The sequence below is a fragment of the Corythoichthys intestinalis genome, chromosome 1 (genome assembly GCF_030265065.1).
Source record: "Corythoichthys intestinalis isolate RoL2023-P3 chromosome 1, ASM3026506v1, whole genome shotgun sequence".
Taxonomy (NCBI): Eukaryota; Metazoa; Chordata; class Actinopteri; order Syngnathiformes; family Syngnathidae; genus Corythoichthys; species Corythoichthys intestinalis.
Window position 1 is genome coordinate 362,414 of NC_080395.1, and position 17,978 is coordinate 380,391.

The 17,978-nt window shown below is 42.8% G+C and overlaps 2 protein-coding genes across 3 annotated transcripts; one reads left to right on the forward strand and one right to left on the reverse strand.

Annotated features, from left to right (window-relative positions):
• The first annotated feature begins 4,867 nt into the window (after positions 1–4,867).
• On the forward strand, positions 4,868–11,495 carry tollip (toll interacting protein). The gene is made up of 6 exons (XM_057829658.1): positions 4,868–5,088; positions 5,937–6,086; positions 6,151–6,333; positions 8,101–8,253; positions 8,319–8,406; positions 10,999–11,495. The coding sequence occupies exons 1-6, from the start codon at positions 5,056–5,058 to the stop codon at positions 11,199–11,201; spliced, it is 810 nt and encodes a 269-aa protein (XP_057685641.1). The 5' UTR covers positions 4,868–5,055; the 3' UTR covers positions 11,202–11,495.
• Positions 11,496–14,162: 2,667 nt separating this feature from the next.
• Positions 14,163–17,925, reverse strand: LOC130921247 (oocyte zinc finger protein XlCOF15-like). Of its 2 annotated transcripts, none has more exons than XM_057844911.1 (2): positions 17,653–17,925; positions 14,163–14,911 (listed from the first exon to the last, which is right to left on the reverse strand). In XM_057844911.1, exons 1-2 carry the CDS (start codon positions 17,670–17,672, stop codon positions 14,326–14,328), a joined length of 606 nt encoding a protein of 201 aa, XP_057700894.1. In that variant the 5' UTR covers positions 17,673–17,925; the 3' UTR covers positions 14,163–14,325. The 2 variants fall into 2 exon arrangements, with proteins under 2 accessions (XP_057700894.1, XP_057700885.1); XM_057844902.1 differs by lacking the exon at positions 17,653–17,925 and adding an exon at positions 15,739–15,890 and having other exon boundaries at positions 14,326–14,911.
• Between the last annotated feature and the right edge of the window lie 53 nt (positions 17,926–17,978).

A 17,978-nucleotide genomic window follows, 5' to 3' on the forward strand; every position in this document is an offset into this window, starting at 1 on the left:
TGTTGTCCTAAATGACCGATGATGATAAATAGAATCCACCTGTGTGTAATCAAGTCTCCGTATAAATGCACCTGCTCTGTGATCGTCTCAGGGTTCTGTTTAAAGTGCAGAGAGCATTATGAAAACCAAGGAACACACCAGGCAGGTCCGAGATACTGTCGTGGAGAAGTTTAAAGCCGGATTTGGATACAAAAAGATTTCCCAAGCTTTAAACATCTCAAGGAGCACTGTGCAAGCCATCATATTGAAATGGATGGAGCATCAGACCACTGCAAATCTACCAAGACCCGGCCGTCCTTCCAAACAAGGAGAAAACTGATCAGAGATGCAGCCAAGAGGCCCATGATCACTCTGGATGAACTGCAGAGATCTACAGCTGAGGTGGGAGAGTCTGTCCATAGGACAACAATCAGTCGTACACTGCACAAATCTGGCCTTTATGGAAGAGTGGCAAGAAGAAAGCCATTTCTCAAAGATATCCACAAAAAGTCTCGTTTAAAGTTTGCCACAAGCCACCTGGGAGACACAACAAACATGTGGAAGAAGGTGCTCTGGTCAGATGAAACCAAAATTGAACTTTTTTGCCACAATGCAAAACGATATGTTTGGCGTAAAAGAAACACAGCTCATCACCCTGAACACACCATCCCCACTGTCAAACATGGTGGTGGCAGCATCATGGTTTGGGCCTGCTTTTCTTCAGCAGGGACAGGGAAGATGGTTAAAATTGACGGGAAGATGGATGCAGCCAAATACAGGAACATTCTGGAAGAAAACCTGTTGGTATCTGCACAACACCTGAGACTGGGACGGAGATTTATCTTCCAACAGGACAATGATCCAAAACATAAAGCCAAATCTACAATGGAATGGTTAAAAAAATAAACGTATCCAGGTGTTAGAATGGCCAAGTCAAAGTCCAGACCTGAATCCAATCGAGAATCTGTGGAAAGAGCTGAAGACCGCTGTTCACAAACACTCTCCATCCAACCTCACTGAGCTCGAGCTGTTTTGCAAGGAAGAATGGGCAACAATGTCAGTCTCTCGATGTGCAAAACTGATAGAAACATACCCCAAGCGACTTGCAGCTGTAATTGGAGCAAAAGGTGGCGCTCCAAGGGGGCAAGGGGGCCGAATAATATTGCACGCCCCACTTTTCAGTTTTTTATTTGTTAAAAAAGTTGAAATTTTCCAATAAATTTTGTTCCACTTCACGATTGTGTCCCACTTGTTGTTGATTCTTGACAAAAAATGAAAATTTTATATCTTTATGTTTGAAGCCTGAAATGTGGCGAAAGGTTGCAAGGTTCAAGGGGGCCGAATACTTTTGCAAGGCACTGTATGTACAGTATGTCCAGTGTATATATCCGTCTTGTGTCTTATCTTTCCATTCCAACAATAATTTACAGAAAAATATTGCATTTTTAAGCTGTGATTAACTTGATTAAAAATTTTAATCGTTTGACAGCCCTAAAATATATGTCTATATCTATATCTATATACAGTGGGGAGAACAAGTATTTGATACACTGCCAATGGGAAAACCATTGTTACTTGTTCTCCCCACTGTATCTAAATATATACATATATACAGTGGGGAGAACAAGTATTTGATACACTGCCAATGGCCCCAATAAACCCGAAAAACAAGGGATCACTGCATTTACATACGTAAAACAAAGTACAGTTTCCAACATAATTTCAATGTGTTTAAGTTACTAGTTCCATCTTGTGTTAAAACTAAGAAGTGCAAGAGAATGTAAGGAGGAATCGAAGCTGAATCGAAGCTTCGTGTGCCACATTCAATGACATTTTCACACTTTGGGGAAGAAAAAAAATCAAGACTCATTTGGATGTACTTTCATTATTAAGCCTTTTCTGTCACTTTTTTTTTGATGGATTGTGTCGGAAATATAGTCTGCCATCATTTTAAAGGAACTTGTCGCATTTTGGAGCCAGTGGCGCCACCAGGGGTTGGCCAGGGGTGGCCACGGCCACCCCTATAAATTGGTTGGCCACCCCATTTGCCAGTATATCATTAGATTGTTGTTGCATCAGTTATGCATTTCATCCCAAATGAATGCATTTATTTTGTTTTGTTAAATGTAGGGCTGTCAAATTTATTGCATTAACGGGCGGTAATTAATTTTTAAAAATCAATCACGTGAAAATATTTATCGCAATTAACGCATTTGCGGTACGATTCATTCCCGCATTCCCGCAAACAGCCTACAATGGCGCTGTTTTACTTAAATACAGAGATAAGAGGCAGTGTCAAGCAGTGTTGTTAATCTTACTGAAAAAAAGTAATTAATTATAGTTACAAATTACTTCTCCCAAAAAGTAATTGCGTTAGTAACTCAATTACCTGAATGTAAGAGTAATTAGTTACTTGGAAAAGTAATTGGTGATAATTACTTTTTTTTTTCCCCTCAAAAAAAAAAAAAAAAAAAAAAAAAACATTGGCCACACTATGTGAAGTTTTTTGTGAAGGTTTTTGGTACAATTGGCCCGAGCCCAATTCTTTACCCTAATTTACCCTTTACCCTGAATCAACTGTTAAAAGTTGTTAAAATTGCTCCCATTATTGCATTTGTTCCCTTCTCTCTACTTTCGACATATGAAAGTTTTAAAACTGTTTCATCATTTAAAGATAGATTCAAGTCAAGATTTTGCCGATTTAGAAGTATTTTAGATAAAAAGTTACTTAGGTTCGCTAGGAAGGTTCTCTACAACAGAGCCGTCCTAAAAAGTCTACTGCTTTAAGATGGCGGCTGTCTACTAACGCATTTAGTGCCATGCAGTGTTGTTAATTTTACTTTTAAAAAGTAATTAATTACAGGAACAAATTACTTCTCCCAAAAAGTAATTGCGTTAGTAACTCAGTTACCTGAATGTAAGAGTAATTAGTTACTTGGCAAAGTAACTGGTGATATATATTTTTTTTTCTCAAAAAAAAAAAAAAAAAAAAAACACAGGTCACACAATGTGAAGCTTAAAGGGTTTGGGGGACAATTGGCCCTAGCCCAATTCTTTACCCTCCACTTAACTAGACACAAGGGTATTGCGATAACTAGCTAGTAACCTTTGCTATGTGTGGAAGTCATTTAAAGTTGTGAATCAATCGTTAAAGTTGTTAAAATTTCTCCCGTTATTGCATTAGTTCCCTTCTGTCTACTTTAAACATGTGTAAGTTTTAAAACTGTTTCATCATTTAAAGATAGATTTAAGTTAAGATTTTGCCGATTTAGGACCATTTTAGATTTTAAAAAATTACTTAGGTTCGCTAGGAAGGATCTCTACATCAGGGCCTTCCTGAGAGGTGTACTGCTTTAAGATGGCGGCTGTTTACAAACGCATGTAGTCCTTAAAACATGTTGGCAATGCAGCAGTGTCTGTCATTTGCATCTAGTTCTATAATATGATATCTACCGTGTCATGTGGATGTAGTTTGACGGCTATGGCTGCAGTCAGGTATTATTGGAGCCACCTAGCATCGCGGTTGCAACGGCGTCTTCCCCACTCCTGCTCTGCTCTCGTCCCCGTGAGTCCGTTTCTCTCAGACTTTTTTTTATTCAACCAACTTAGTAACGCATAGTAACGCACGCCTTTCCCGCCTCAGTAACGGTAACGGCGTTGCCAAGATGAGAAAAGTAATTAATTAGATTACTCATTACTGAAAAAAATAACGCCGTTAGTAACGCCGTTATATTGTAACGCCGTTATTAACAACACTGGTGTCAAGTGAGTGGAGTAGTTACAAGCATTCATTGAGACCGTGCTTTTAATTGGCAAAAGCTTCGTCATCTCTCCCACAGCAACTATAAATATTGTGGGAAGCGACGTGGGGAAGAATGACAGGAGTCGATCTTTTTCTTAACACCCTGTAATGTACCCAACGCAGAGAAGATATAGCATTTGCAGCCACCAAACACAGTCATGGTTGCACCACTTCCCATCATGCATTTGGGCAGAACAGTTAAGTCACTACAGTATCATTTACTGAAAGCTCAACAAATACACGAGATGGCAATATTTAGTCACAATGTACAAAGTCACATTTATCCTTTAGGAATTACAAGTCTTTCTATCCGTGGATCCCTTTCACAGAAAGAATGTTAATAATGTTAATGCCATCTTGTGGATTTATTGTTATAATAAACAAATACAGTACTTGCAGATACAGATATCTGTCTTATCTTTCCATTCCAACAATAATTTACAGAAAAATATGGCATATTTTAGAGATGGTTTGAATTGCGATTAATTACAATTAATTCATTTTTAAGCTGTGATTAACTCGATTAAAATTTTTAATCGTTTGACAGCCCTAGTTAAATGTACACCTTATCCCTAATATATACATAACACAATAAAACAGAATTGTTGTGGAATTCAAAATGTGTACTGGACAGTTACGGACTATGCACATTAAATCATTAGTAACATCAAATATTACACAATACACCAAAGTATATCAGTAGCTGTGTCCTTAAGTCTTTCTGATAGTTTTCCCCTGACCTTTTTACTGCAATAATATAATGAAAACCTGAAATTATGGCTTTTAGTTTTGGCCACCCCAAGATTTTAAGTGGCCCCTATGAAACATTTCTGGAGGCGCCACTGTTTGGAGCACTTTAAGGTAATTTACAATTGCGTGCATGATAGCGCACGGAAGGATGACAGAGGAGGTCTACTTTCGGATCGGGCGACAAGTCACCATAACTTTTATTTTTCTTCTTATGGACATATTCCAATCAGTTCATAATTGAAAACATTGATAAAGCTTGCGAATTTTAAATGTTAGGGCTAGACAGAAATGATGCATTTTCCTTTTCCCAAATTCGATCGCCATAAATGACGTCACTTGTTGGGTGGTGCACGGACGGAGGTACACTTCCGGTTCACTTCCGGCTCAGGCGTTCTTCTCGGAAGTCAAGAAAGATTTTCGGGGATTTGTTTTTTTTTTTTCACTCTCAATGTTTCCAATCGGTTCCGTTTCAAAACATTGATCAAGCTGCTGTTTTGAATCGTCGACAGAAGGACGACCACAACATGGCGAGCACCATCAGCACGCAGCGGGGAGAAGTATTTGTCCTTTTCTTTTCCAAAGTGACGTGAAAGTGGGTCACGTCCGATTTTCGCCAGCCAAAATAGCATTTAGAACGTCTACACGGACGACCAAAACGCTATTTCCACGTTAAACATTGTTAATATTTGAAGGGGCTCGGCTCGGGCTAATGACTAGATTGTCTGCGTTTAGCTGGCTAGTCTTAAAACCTTCTCAATACAAACTTAAGAGAAAATTTCCAAGTGACTTTCCCGGAAGGATTGGCAAACATTTTGGCGCCTGATTTGTCAAAATGGACCCAGCGTTTGCTGATCCACCATTTCTTTTCCCCAGGGCAATTCGAATGGCAAGACGAAGAAAGATTGAGATCATTATTGGTGTTTTTGAAACCAAGACAAAGGATATTATGATATTTAAAAAAGTCCAGTTATTATCAAGTTTGCAAAGCACTCATTGGCTGCCAGTGAGTCGAAATTGTACTTTGGCAGCGATTTCTATCGATGGAGAAATAGTTTATTATTCAATATTGTGTTTATTGAAATGAGAAATTCTCAATCGTTATCAACATTTTTATTGTTGTTGAAGAAGAACCACATCTCCCATGATGCTTATTGGAGAAGCGTTCCTCTCCCAACTGTTTTTTTTTTTTTTTTGGTTTTGTTTCCTGGTTTGCTGCCACTCGCTCGTGCCACGATATGGTACAATTTCAATACTTATGGCTCTGTGGGAGTCTTGGTGATTGATTTTTCATTCAATCATTGAATTAGTTGGGGGGGGGGGGGGGGCGTGATTTAATACTCCTTGTGTGGCGAAGCATCCCCAAATTATTATTTTTAAATGTAGTCCCACCGCTCTCTTCCGACAGGTGTACGTGGGCGAGCTCCCCGCGGACTTCCTGCGCATCACGCCGACCCACCGGCATCATCAAGTCCAATCGGACGCACAGGCGGCGCGCCAGCTGCAGTACGGCGGCGCCATCGGAACCGTGGGCCGTCTCAGCATCACCGTGGTGCAGGTAACGTCCCCGGAACGGCCGATTCGGCTCCGACGGCACGACTGACGACTGCGCTCTTGCGCAGGCCAAGCTGGCCAAGAACTACGGCATGACCCGGATGGACCCGTACGTGCGCGTGCGTTTGGGCTACGCTGTCTACGAGACTCCCACGGCGCACAACGGCGCCAAGAACCCGCGATGGAATAAAGTCATCCAGTGCACGCTGCCGCCCGCTGTGGACTCCTTCTACCTGGAGATCTTTGACGAGGTCACGACAGCGACACGCCACACCCGCGAATGACACATAAATACGTTAACTCATTTGGCGCCGTCGACGAGGACGGATGTCGCTGTCAAAATTTCATTTCAAACTCTTTAAATGACTTGATCGCTAGTCGGCGTCCAACCCATTTGAAGTGGGAGGGCTGGCAGTGAATAAATGGTTTCATGAGGGCCAGTTTCCTTGTATTTGGAAGGAGAGACTGGCATCAGCTTTCTGGATGAGCCGCGGCTTCCTGATTGATTTTTGGTGAAGACCTGTAAATAAGCCATCGCAATAATCCAAGCTACTAAAACTGTAGGAGCCATTTGAAGCGGGAGGGGGGTTGGCAGCGAATGAACATTGGCCCTCCCACTTCAAACAGAAAAAAAAAAAAAAGCTGACAAGAATCCAACATTTTCATGCACTTACATCATGCATGTCGCACTTTCACACATTTCCATGTTTAGATTGAACCCATTGGTGCCTGAAATGACCGCATACACCAAAATGTTTTTTGGGGGAATAAACTGATTAAAAATAAAACCTTTTTTTTTTTTTTTTTTTTTTTTTTTTTTTTTTTTTTTTTTTTTTTTTAAAAAGAGTTCCAGAATTATAGGGGGAAAATTTCTATGTATAAAAATAAATTCTTTTTTATTTCATTTGACATTTTCCTCCCAAAAATGTCATTTCATTTTAACATTGTTATTTTCTTGTTAATTACTTAAATGTAAGATTTTCTCAATTTTAGATGTATTTTTGCTTTGAATTTTCTCTCTATATAAATACTTAATATTACTGTTTTTATGTATTCGTCCAATATTTTTTGATGTATATACTGACATTTTTGGACTATTATTTGCTCTAGAGCACAAATTACAGAAGACAAAAAAAAAGCATAATAACAAAGGAAAGAAAGTCACATTTTTACGATATCATCTAAAGTCCAACCCAAAGAACAAATACGTCATTTTGAGGACATCTTAAATTAATGAGTGTCGTGGGGAGGAAACACTGACCTTTACTGGAGTCCCATAACGCACACAACTCCTATTAGTGGCTGGCTTTATTGAACGCGACACACGGACGGGCCGTGATTGAACATTAATCAAATGACCCATCAACAGAACAAACCAGTAAGAACAGTAAATGGGATGTAAATAATGTTTCTGTTCTGTGCTAATTATTTCTTCCCTTACTGTTCCAGCTGTCCTGTTTGGTTTGTTATGTGATGACATTGGAATGGATGACTGGCCTTTATTTTTCGTGGAAGTCTTCTGCCTGTTACAATAATAATGTGCAAATTGTCTCGTGAGGGCCACAGTATTGAAGCATTGTAGTCTGGTCGTCCCTTTACTATTATGCAATGTTAAATATAAACTGAGACATTTCTACATCAACAAGTTCAATGAGTCCGCTACAAAGGGTAAACTTTACCCTTTTATAGTGTCCAATTACGGACTGCAATACAGAGAGTCCCCAAGTTGGGTTCCTACGGCAGTGATGCCCCAATACGCTTTCTTCTTTGGGGCCATCACGTGTAAAAAGGAGGGCAAAAAAAAAAAAAAAAGGGCAAAGCTACTCCACAAACACAGACGAACACTAGCTAAGCAGAATTACCGGCATCGTAAAGTGGAAAACGTCGTAGGTCGAGGACACGTCGTGACCCCGGGACTCCCTGTAAAGTATTGCGTCTCTCTCCGGTGACTTTTGAAATCCTGAAGATACCTTCCAAACAAAAACAGACATTGACATACATATGTTTTACCGTTTCAGCGGGCGTTCTCCATGGACGACCGTATAGCGTGGACGCACGTCCGAATCCCGGAGGCCGTGCGGGAGGGCGGCACGACCGACGAGTGGTTCACGCTGAGCGGCCGGCAGGGCGACGACAAGGAAGGCATGATCAACCTGGTCATGTCCTTCTCGGTGAGTTGCGCCACGGGACGGGCGGGTTGGGCGTAGCCGCCGTGCGTCATTTGCATTTGTCCCAGTCCTTCCCGGCGGCGGCGGCCGTGACTCAACCGGTGGTCCTGATGCCCTCCGTGTACCAGCAGGGCGTCGGCTACGTGCCCATCGCAGGTCAGTGCTTTTGGCGCCGTTGACGACGATATGATCGACGATGAGTTTAAATATGCGGACACTTGAGGCTTATACTCCGATGTGGTTTATATGCTGATTTCTCGTCAAATATAACGGATGCGGCTTGTACTCCAAAAATGACAGTATAACTCTAATCCTATTTCAAATAGAACTGTATGATACAATGAGATGTATTGGCAAAACTTTGTCTTCATGACATTTTGCGTGGTCATCATCGCCATAAATAGACCTGTTCCTGCGAGGTGCATTTTGGCCAGCGGATGGCGCCCAATTTGCGCTGACATTTGCCATAGGAGAAGTGCCAATCGGTCTCAAAACCTCCCTAGTTAGCCAATTAGCTCCCGTACCTGAGGAATGCTGCACATGGGTTACACACAGACACCATTTATTCTATTATCAATAGTAGAGCTGGGAATCTTTGGGCACCTAACGATTCGGTTACGATTACGATTCAGAGGCTCCGATTCGATTATAAAATGATTATTGATGCACCCCCCTCCTTTTTAAATTTTTTTTAATTTAATGTTTTGTACATTAGTTCCAAAATTGTTCAAAAATACTCTCAGGCTAAACCAAACTACTATTTCAGTATCAAGTTAACATATAGCAGTAAACAAATATACAAAAATAACAGTAAATAAAAAAACTCCAGTCCCCATTCTGTATCAGCAGCTTTAAACTACATTCAATTAATTTAATGTTGTGAATCAAGTTGTTAAAATTGCTCCCGTTATTCCATAATTTCCCTTTTGTCTACTTTCGACATCTGAAAGTTTTAAAACTATTTTAAAGATAGATTCAAGTCAATATTTTACCGATTTAGGAGTATTTTAGATAAAAAGTTAATTAGGTTTGCTTGGAAGGTTCGCTGCAACAGCCTTGTAGGGAAGTGTACTGCTTAAAGATGGCGGCCGTTTACTAACGCCCGCATCTAGCTTTTTGTAGATGTGCTGCTAACGCTACCGAAGCTATAATGCATCTAGTCCTATATAAATGATATCTACCATTACATTATGTGGATGACGTACTTTGTAGCAGCTTTTTGGCAGCAGTCAGGTATGTTGTTGTGTTTTTTTATCTCGTGGCATGAGTTGAGCTAGAGCCGTGAGTTGAGCATTGGCATTACCCGAGGGGCTGGGTAATGACAAGCATGATGTTTAGCTCCTCTCGCTTCTATCCTCATTGCGTCCCGAAGACCGCGCGGCGCGCTGAGTGTGTTGTACTTCCGCTTTACTTGGCATATTTCAATAATCGGAATTTGGATGTTTGTGAATCGTTCTCGAATCTTCCACGGCCGAATCGCGAATAATCTAAGAATCGGAAATTTTGCACACCTCTAATCAATAGTATTTATTGAATCAAGTGCTCATTCACTGCCGGCCCAGTTCACAGAGTAGGTTTTGCGGGAACGACTTAAAGAGAGAGATTGAAAATGACTATCGAGGGCAAAAGAAGTCCAATCCGTTTCAGCTGGTTGGAAACATCATGCAGTACGTCTGTGCAAATGAAGTACCATCTGCTGGCCGAACTGCACATTGTAGGAAATGGCCTATGTATAGCCATGGTAAGGATAAACATGCAAAATGTAAATCCGTTTGATCGTTTTGGCGATATACTGTATATATCGTTACATCATACAGCATCATTAAGGTGGGTTTGAAAATGACAAAAATGAACTGGCCGTTTCTGGTGAAATTGCACGGGGAAGCTTTGCCTTTGTAAATTTTCAGTCACTTGCTATAGACGTACAGTAGATGGCCATCTTCGGATTAGACGCGTATGGCCGTCTTTGGCATTGATGTACAGTATATGGCCGACATAGCCTAATCCTAAAACGGTTCACTCCTATCCAGCACGAACCCCTCACCAGCCTTAACCCTAACCCAAGATTTGCAAGGAATTCAAATGCCGCTGGAAATGAATGGCGAGGTTTTTTGGTCAAAAATAATGAGATTTTTTTTTCACATCTCGCACCTTCCAGGGTCCCTTCCTGTACATTTTTTGGTCATTTCCTTTTGATTTTTGGGGCCTATATATTTGGGGGCTTTTTCAGGTCACATCTGTTGATATCTGGTCCCCCCACCCCCATTGGATGGGGTCATCTGAAGTAAATGGGGATGTTTTGTCAAATTTGGGTGGAAGCGTATGTGTTTGGCTAAAACCGTGGATTTCCGGATTTTTTTTTTTTCTCTATGTAAAATAATGTGAATCGGTTAAAAAAAATCTAGCGCAAGATAGATTTTGAAATCTGAAACATTTTTACTATTGCAAATGAGTGGGACTTGAACTACGTACTGTAAATATTAGGGGGCTTTGCCAAGCATCACTACATTGACGACGGAACACAAAGGCATCAAGTGTGTGTGTGTGTGTGTGTGTGTGTGTGTGTATACACATTGCAAATTGTCAGCGCAAGGTGGCTACCATCTGCTGGCCAAACTGTACATTGCAAGAACAGGTGATATTCATGACAATAGACATAGATTCATTTTTGGTTGGCGCTTTTGCAATATGTATGGTACAGCCCCTTATAATATAAGTCAATAAATGGGACTTTGTGATGCGTTTTAGGCGTTCCGCCCATTTACAATCAGGGCGGGGCGGTCCCGGTTCCGGCGCCGGCTCCGGCCCCGTGCACGGAGGACGATCTGAAGGCCCTCCAGGACATGTTCCCCAACCTGGACCCGGAAGTGGTGCGCACGGTACTGGAGGCGCAGCAGGGAGACAAAGACGCCGCCATCAACTCGCTGCTGCAGATGGCCGAGGAACTCTGAGCGTCACGTGACCCTAACCGCCGATCATACTAGCTTTCGCTCTACCAAATGTTTTCTCCGCATGAAACGACAACCGCGCCTCGACATCGAGTATCGTACGCGAAATGACGTCCTTCACCGCCGTCGGTCGCTATTAAAATAACCGGTGCCGTTGACGTCCCATTTGTCCTTCATCCTACCGCTGTGAATTGAAAAGAGTTCATAAATGATGTGCATCATTTGTTTCTCGGTAAATGCCGAAAGCCATTTGGGGGAGAAAAAAAGACAATATTTATTGTTTTTTTTTTTTTTTTTCCAAACATTAAAAATCGTAACTGTCCACCTCCTTACTTTAAAAACAAATATGTATACTTTTTCATTTGAATTCATTTAAAAGTGAGGGAGAGAAATTGAATTTTCTTTTTAGTCATTTATTGATGTTTTGAGTCTATTTGTTAATATTATATTTGAGCAGCTTAAATGCAAATATGTTTTTAAAGGGGAGAAACGACAATATGTGCTTTAGTTTTTTTTTTTGGAGTCAATATTTAAAATGAAAATTATTCTTCATTTTAATGAATATTCAAAATTTCAAAAGTTTTTCCCCCATTTCTTTTAGTTAAAAAAATGTACTGTTATTGAAATATTTTCTTACTCTGACCATTGAATTCACTTCAGCTAACATTGCTGACATTAGCCTGAGCTACGCTTGTTCTGTCGTGATTAAAATGAAAAAAGTCTGCGCAAACACTTAACTCTTGTCGCGCCGTTGACGATGCGAAACGTCCAATCAACCTCCCCATCTGAATTTCAATCACCGCCGCCGTCAATGGCAGCCATTGAGTTTAAGGACAAAAAGAAAACATCTGCTTTTAAGTGCAAGATATAAAAGATGTGTAAATATTACATACGTGTACATCAAATAAATTTGTGAAATTGAATTTTTGTCAAGGCTTTGATTTTCATTCTATTCACTTCGTAATATATGCTCTTATAGTGACACAGTATTCTAGACATTTCATTTGTCTGCCATTGAAAGCGCAACATTTGACTGCCGTTAATGACAGCCAAATACGTTTTAATACTCTGAAATTCAACACAGTGGTGCTATGACATGGTGACCATTTCAAATGATGAAAATGCAGTTTTCCATGTAGAAAACGAATTTGGCACTCAAAGCTTTTCTTTTAATAAACATTTCATAGTCATTCAAGCCATCCAAAACATTAGGGAAAGCAATTCACAACTAGGGATGCCCTCCCGATCACGTTATTTTCAGAGGATCGGAATCGGCTAAAAAAATGTATTAATATTTTATGTATTTATTTTGACGGCGATAGACGTCCCATTCAAATTAAAGTGGACGTCAACAGCAGTGAAACGTGATCACTCAATGTCAGCCTTCCCAATGGCGTACCGCACGCAACACGTCATTTTTGCTCATTAACATTCGTGACGTTAGCCATTGTTGCTAGGAGGGTCAGGCTCGCATTTGTCCCAAATGGTAAATACGTGTAAATAGTGTACGAACGAGATGTTTACTGAACTAAAGCTACCAATTCTGTCCGAAAATGATGTCCCTGGTGCCAAATTCACTGGTAAAGAACATACAAATGTTAAGTTTGAGATGGCTCCAGTGTCGAGAGCTGAAAAAGAGCCGACCTGATCCAGAGTTCGCTTTTTTTACCAAAACCTTTTTCTTGTGTGCATTGCCTTACACCACTGAAGATGACATTCTCCTGTTTCAACAATCTATCCTTTACCACCATATGCCCAGTCTTTCTGATACCCTCTGGTTGACTTACGTTTCTGACCATTCTTGGGGGTAATTTACATTGCGATTTCTGTGTGCGATCGCAAATGCTACTTTTTTTTTCTCATCACTAGCAAATCTTACTTATCTACACTTCCCCCTTACTTGTTTTTTTAACAACAGATAAAGTAAGGACAAGCCACCATTTGTCCCTAATAGGAAATGAATGGAAATCGTGTACGCAGGAGATGTTTACAGCGCTAAACCTACCAATTCTCTCCGAAAATGATGTGTCTGGTGCCAAATTGACTGGCATAGATGTGGAAGAACATAAAAATGTTCAGTTAAAGAGATGGCTTTAGCGTCGAAGGCTGAAAAAGACGAAAAAAAACGAGCCGACCTAAGCATAGCTTTAGCTTTTTTTTAATCGACGCGACTGACAATGACATTCTCCGGTTCCGACAAGCTATCCTTTACCATCAGCCCTGTCTTTCTTATATATCGTCTGGTTGTCCTACGTCTCTTACCGTTCTTGGGGGTAATTTAGTTAGCTTTGTGTAGCGGTCGCAAATGCTACTCAGTGACAGCCAACGAACACTTTAAATTTTTTCATTGATAACACATCTTAATCCTATAATTTATTTACACTTCCCCCTTACTAAAATTGTTTTTTTAATATATATATATATATATATATATATTTATATAACAGAAACGGTAACAGTGGCAGTCAGATACCATTGTAGTTTTTTCAGGTCATTCACAGCACAACGTTACGTTGTCTTTTTTAGACCAAAATGTGGCACTCCTATCATTCATGACTGCAATCCACAGATGCAGTAAACTGTCAATGAATGTGTAGAATGAAAGAATTTGAAATGGAGAGCACCACTAAAAGCTCCGTGCAGGCACTTTGTCCTTCTGTTGCGGCCGTCCGAAGCTTACTATTTTTAGGCACAAAAACGGAGGATGGGGTGAAATCCACGTTCTCAGGCAAAACATAAATTTGCCATTTTAACCCAAAACATGGCCCTCTGAGGTGGACCGACGGGCGCAAACTACCGCGAAATGCACCGATGTTCGACCTGTATAAGTGCTTTGGGAGACAGCCGTTTTGGTGAGTTCAATCATTTCATTTTATTTTTTTTGTGTGTGATTTTATGTCATGAATAATATGAAACCACCAATGATATATTCCCAGAAAGCGCAGAAACATTGATTATTTCCATTTTCCTCTGTTTATTTGGAGAACAGACACATCATTTGAAAGAAAGGCTAACACAGCGCCACTACTGTCTAGTCATTGGTTTTTGGAAGCTTTCAGAGTTTATCGCCTTCGGTTGAAGTGGATTCTTCCACAGTAAGCAGCAGTCCGATGTCTCCTTCGAGTGTTTAAGGCGTCCGGCGGGCATCACAAGCGTGTTTGTTGAGCTGATACCTGTGAGCGAAGCTCTGGGCGCAAGTGTCGCAGCGGAACGCCTTCTCTACCGTGAGTCTTCTCCGGTGCGTGGTCAGACTGACTTTTTGAGAGAAAGTTTTGTCGCAAAAGGAGCAGGTGAAGGGTCTCTCCCCGGCGTGCTGGACTAGCGCCGAGCGGACCGCGAAGCTGGCGCCGCAGGCCGAGCAGGAGAAGGGCTTGTCGCCGGCGTGGATGCGGACGTGCATCAGCTGGCTGCCCTTCAAGGAGACGCGTTTGCCGCAGAAAGGACAGCCGAAGGGTTTTCTCCGGTGTGCGTACGGGCGTGCCGCATCAGGATTCCATTTTGAGAAAAGCATTTGCCCGACGCGGAGCAGCGGAAGAGTTTTTCTCCGGCGTGCCAGCCGACGTGCCTCTTCAACTTGCTCTTTTACACTCGAACGCTCCTTTGGAGACGGCGGCGTCCTCGTCCGACGGTCGGTCGGTGTCCGAAAGCGGTGCCGGTCGACCAGTGTCGATGGTGCGTTCCTCCTCTTGCTCTTTAACCGGTGCCCTTTACTTCTAGAGGGGACCGGAAGTCAAAGCAAAAAATTAGGTGGTGCCACTACCTTACGTTCTCATTGGCTACCACTGACGGCCATAGATGTTTGATCCATTTTGCCTGGTGGGGGGGACAGCGATCGTTCACTGCCCAGCTTCCCCAGTTGAAACGGATTTGATGGCTATAGTTGTCAATGGCAGTCAATGGTGTAAGGACTACAAGCAACATAATATGAGGTATAAGGAAATTGCAATATTACTCAACTGAAACAAAGAGAAAATGTCCTTCGACAGCAATACGTATGGAGAAAATCCCAACCAAACTCAAGGATAACACTGGATTATTTTATGATACTTATGCAAAACACAACTTTACACTTTCCTACATTGATTTCAACTTGTCAGGTTTTGACAACTGAGCTAATGGGCGTCCATCAACACACTGTTTGAGTGACCAGCTCTATCTAGTGTTGAAGCTGTTAAGTGCAGCAAAATGTAGGCTTCACTCAAACTTCTTGTGGAGGCCATATTCAATGATATTTTCCATCATGTGCTGCAGGTCAATAAAAATTGGGCCTGGCATGGACAGCCTCGTTCAATTCCAGCTCATGTAGTTGAGTTTCCAACTTGTCAAGGGCGCACGGTGTTACATTTGTCATTAAAAATTTTGACAGACCTTTTTTTTTGTCAACACAATTTGATACGGACTGATTGACGGTGATAGACAACCAATCGATTGAAAGCAGGAGGGCTGTCTGCCAACCCTCCCGCTTCAAATGAATTGTATGTCTTTAACTGGTAAACAAATTGAAATTCACAGCAGAAGCATAAAAATTCCTTCCCTCTACCCTTCAAAAATGGCCCGAGGGCGACCATGTTGTTCGGGGCAATGTTTCCATTGAAGCAATGCATTGAAATTCACAGCAGATTGGACGACAATCATCTTGGGAAGGGCGACAAGTGCTGCTCTTTTTTGGTGGGGTATGTAGGTGGCAGCCATCTTGGGTACGGCAACACAAATAGTAGTCTTTTGTTGCCGTTTTGTGGTCGCGGTCCTTTTCTTGTCGGCCGGCGATGGATTGTGGCGTCATCGGGCAGCTTTATTCAGCATTGCCGTGTCGGCATTTGTGTTGTCTCAGCTGACAGGAAGTGGCAAACTTCTCCTGACGGGTGTCGCATCGGTAGGATTTGTCTCCCGCGTGTTTACGGGCGTGAACGTTCAGGTTCCCTTTCTGCGCGAAGCTCTCGCCGCAAACGATGCAAGCGAAAGGTTTCTCCCCCGTGTGTGTTCTAGTGTGTTTCCTCAAGCTGCCTTACAGCGCAAAGGTCTTACCGCACATGCGGAGCAGGGGAAGGGTTTCTCCCCCGTGTGCGTCCGCAAGTGCTTGGTCAGGTTCCCCTTCCTGCGAGAAGCTCTCGCCGCACAGTGAGCAGGGGAAGGGTTTCTCCCCGGTGCGCGTCCTCGCGTGCGTGGTCAGGCTGACCTTCTGCGAGAATCTCTCGCCACGCACCGAGCAGGGGAAAGGTCTCTCGCCGCTGTGCGTCCTCATGTGAATCGTCAGCGTGCCCTTGAGCGAGAAGCTACCGCGCACACGGAGCAGACGAAGGGTTTCTGACAGGCGTGGATCGTCACGTGGCCCGCGAGCCGCTCGAAGCTCTTGCCGCAAAACGGGCAGATGAAGATGTCCTCTCGGTCGCCGGCGCGTCGGGTCTTCTCGGGCCATCCTTGGCGGCGGTCCGCCTTCTCTTAGCCCTTCACGACCACGCGGATGACCGGGAAGTCCTCTTCCTCCGTGCGCTCCAGACCGACGTCCGCTTCCTGCTGTTCCTCTTTGACGTGAAGGCTCTCCGGGGACGCCGTTTCCTCGTCTGCGAGACACGACGAGACCGACGCACGTCGTCAAATACGACCGTGAGGTATTTAATTCATGACTTTGACTATTTTGTTGAAGTTAGGCTGACAGCAAATGAATGGATGTATCATTCTGTGTCAGCCGACCTCCCGCTTCAAATGGAGTGGCCGTCTACGAGGGGCAAACTCCTGAAGTGGGATGCTTTGCTAAGAGTCTTTATTGCTCGATTGCTGTGTCCAACTCTCGTGCACTCTCTCTAATGAGCCGGAACGCGAGCGGCTCTTTATCAGGTCTGTCACGTGACTGACGCAGCCGGTAACGCGCTCGGCCAATCAGACACACAATTACGGTGGGTGAATTATGTCCAACAAAAGGGTCACCACACTCCTTTCATTTCACAGCAGGATGATTGGGCGCTACACGATTGGACGTCTGTTACTGTCATTGGCTCTGCAAGAGTACTGTATATAGAATGTGGGCTTCAATCATTGGCCATCGTTCACAGCACTAGACGTCCAATCCATTTGCAGTGCTGCTCCTGGCCTAAATCGATTGGACGTCTGTTAGTGATCAGCTCATCTCAATTCACAGCAAACGGATGACTGGACACCAAGTGATTGAACGTCAATGGCGGTGACAGAGTTCCAGGTTTACTTGTCGCGCGACGAACAATCCGGTTAGGAACAAATAAGTATGCTATGAACAGTAAAGTGTCAACTGAGTATTTATTTGAATGCGATGCATGTATCACTATAACGCCAACGCGCCCTTACTATGTAGGCTATAGCTTATGGATTTGTATGGGAGAAAAAAATATTGGACGGGTTGAAACGAGAAACGTTTTTTGGGGTGGAGAAGCAGTTTCACGCTTCCAATAAAAACAGTGAATGAATCAGGAAAAAATGCCACCCTTTGGTGCGAGAGTCCATTTGTGCGTCCGCTGGTCAACGTCCTTGTCGCCGCTTCTCTTCTCTTCTCCTCGTTTTAGCATGTTGCTAACATCCGCCATCCTTTTTTTGCAGATAACGTGCTCATATAGCCCGGGGACGAACGAGTTAGTCAACGACCGAAAGCACAACGCTCACGTCTTGCGCACCGGTGGGTGAGCAAAGAAAAAAAAGCGCAGTCGGAGTTGACGAACAATCCAACTTCTCGCCTTGGTTGTTCTTTCCAAGAACGAGGTGGTCTGCGCATGCGCAGCGAGCTGGCCATCTTTGGTAGCAAATAGAAGAGAC

Coding starts and splice junctions, on each gene's coding strand:
- tollip (XM_057829658.1), top strand. CDS start 5,056: ATGGCGAGCACCATCAGCACGCAGCGGGGAGAA. Junction 6,334..8,100: donor ACCTGGAGATCTTTGACGAG/GTCACGACAGCG, acceptor TTACCGTTTCAG/CGGGCGTTCTCCATGGACGA. Junction 8,254..8,318: donor ACCTGGTCATGTCCTTCTCG/GTGAGTTGCGCC, acceptor CATTTGTCCCAG/TCCTTCCCGGCGGCGGCGGC.
- LOC130921247 (XM_057844902.1), bottom strand. CDS start 15,890: ATGGCTGCCACCTACATACCCCACCAAAAAAGAGCAGCACTTGTCGCC. Junction 14,912..15,738: donor CCTCGGGCCATTTTTGAAGG/GTAGAGGGAAGG, acceptor GGTCCCCTCTAG/AAGTAAAGGGCACCGGTTAA.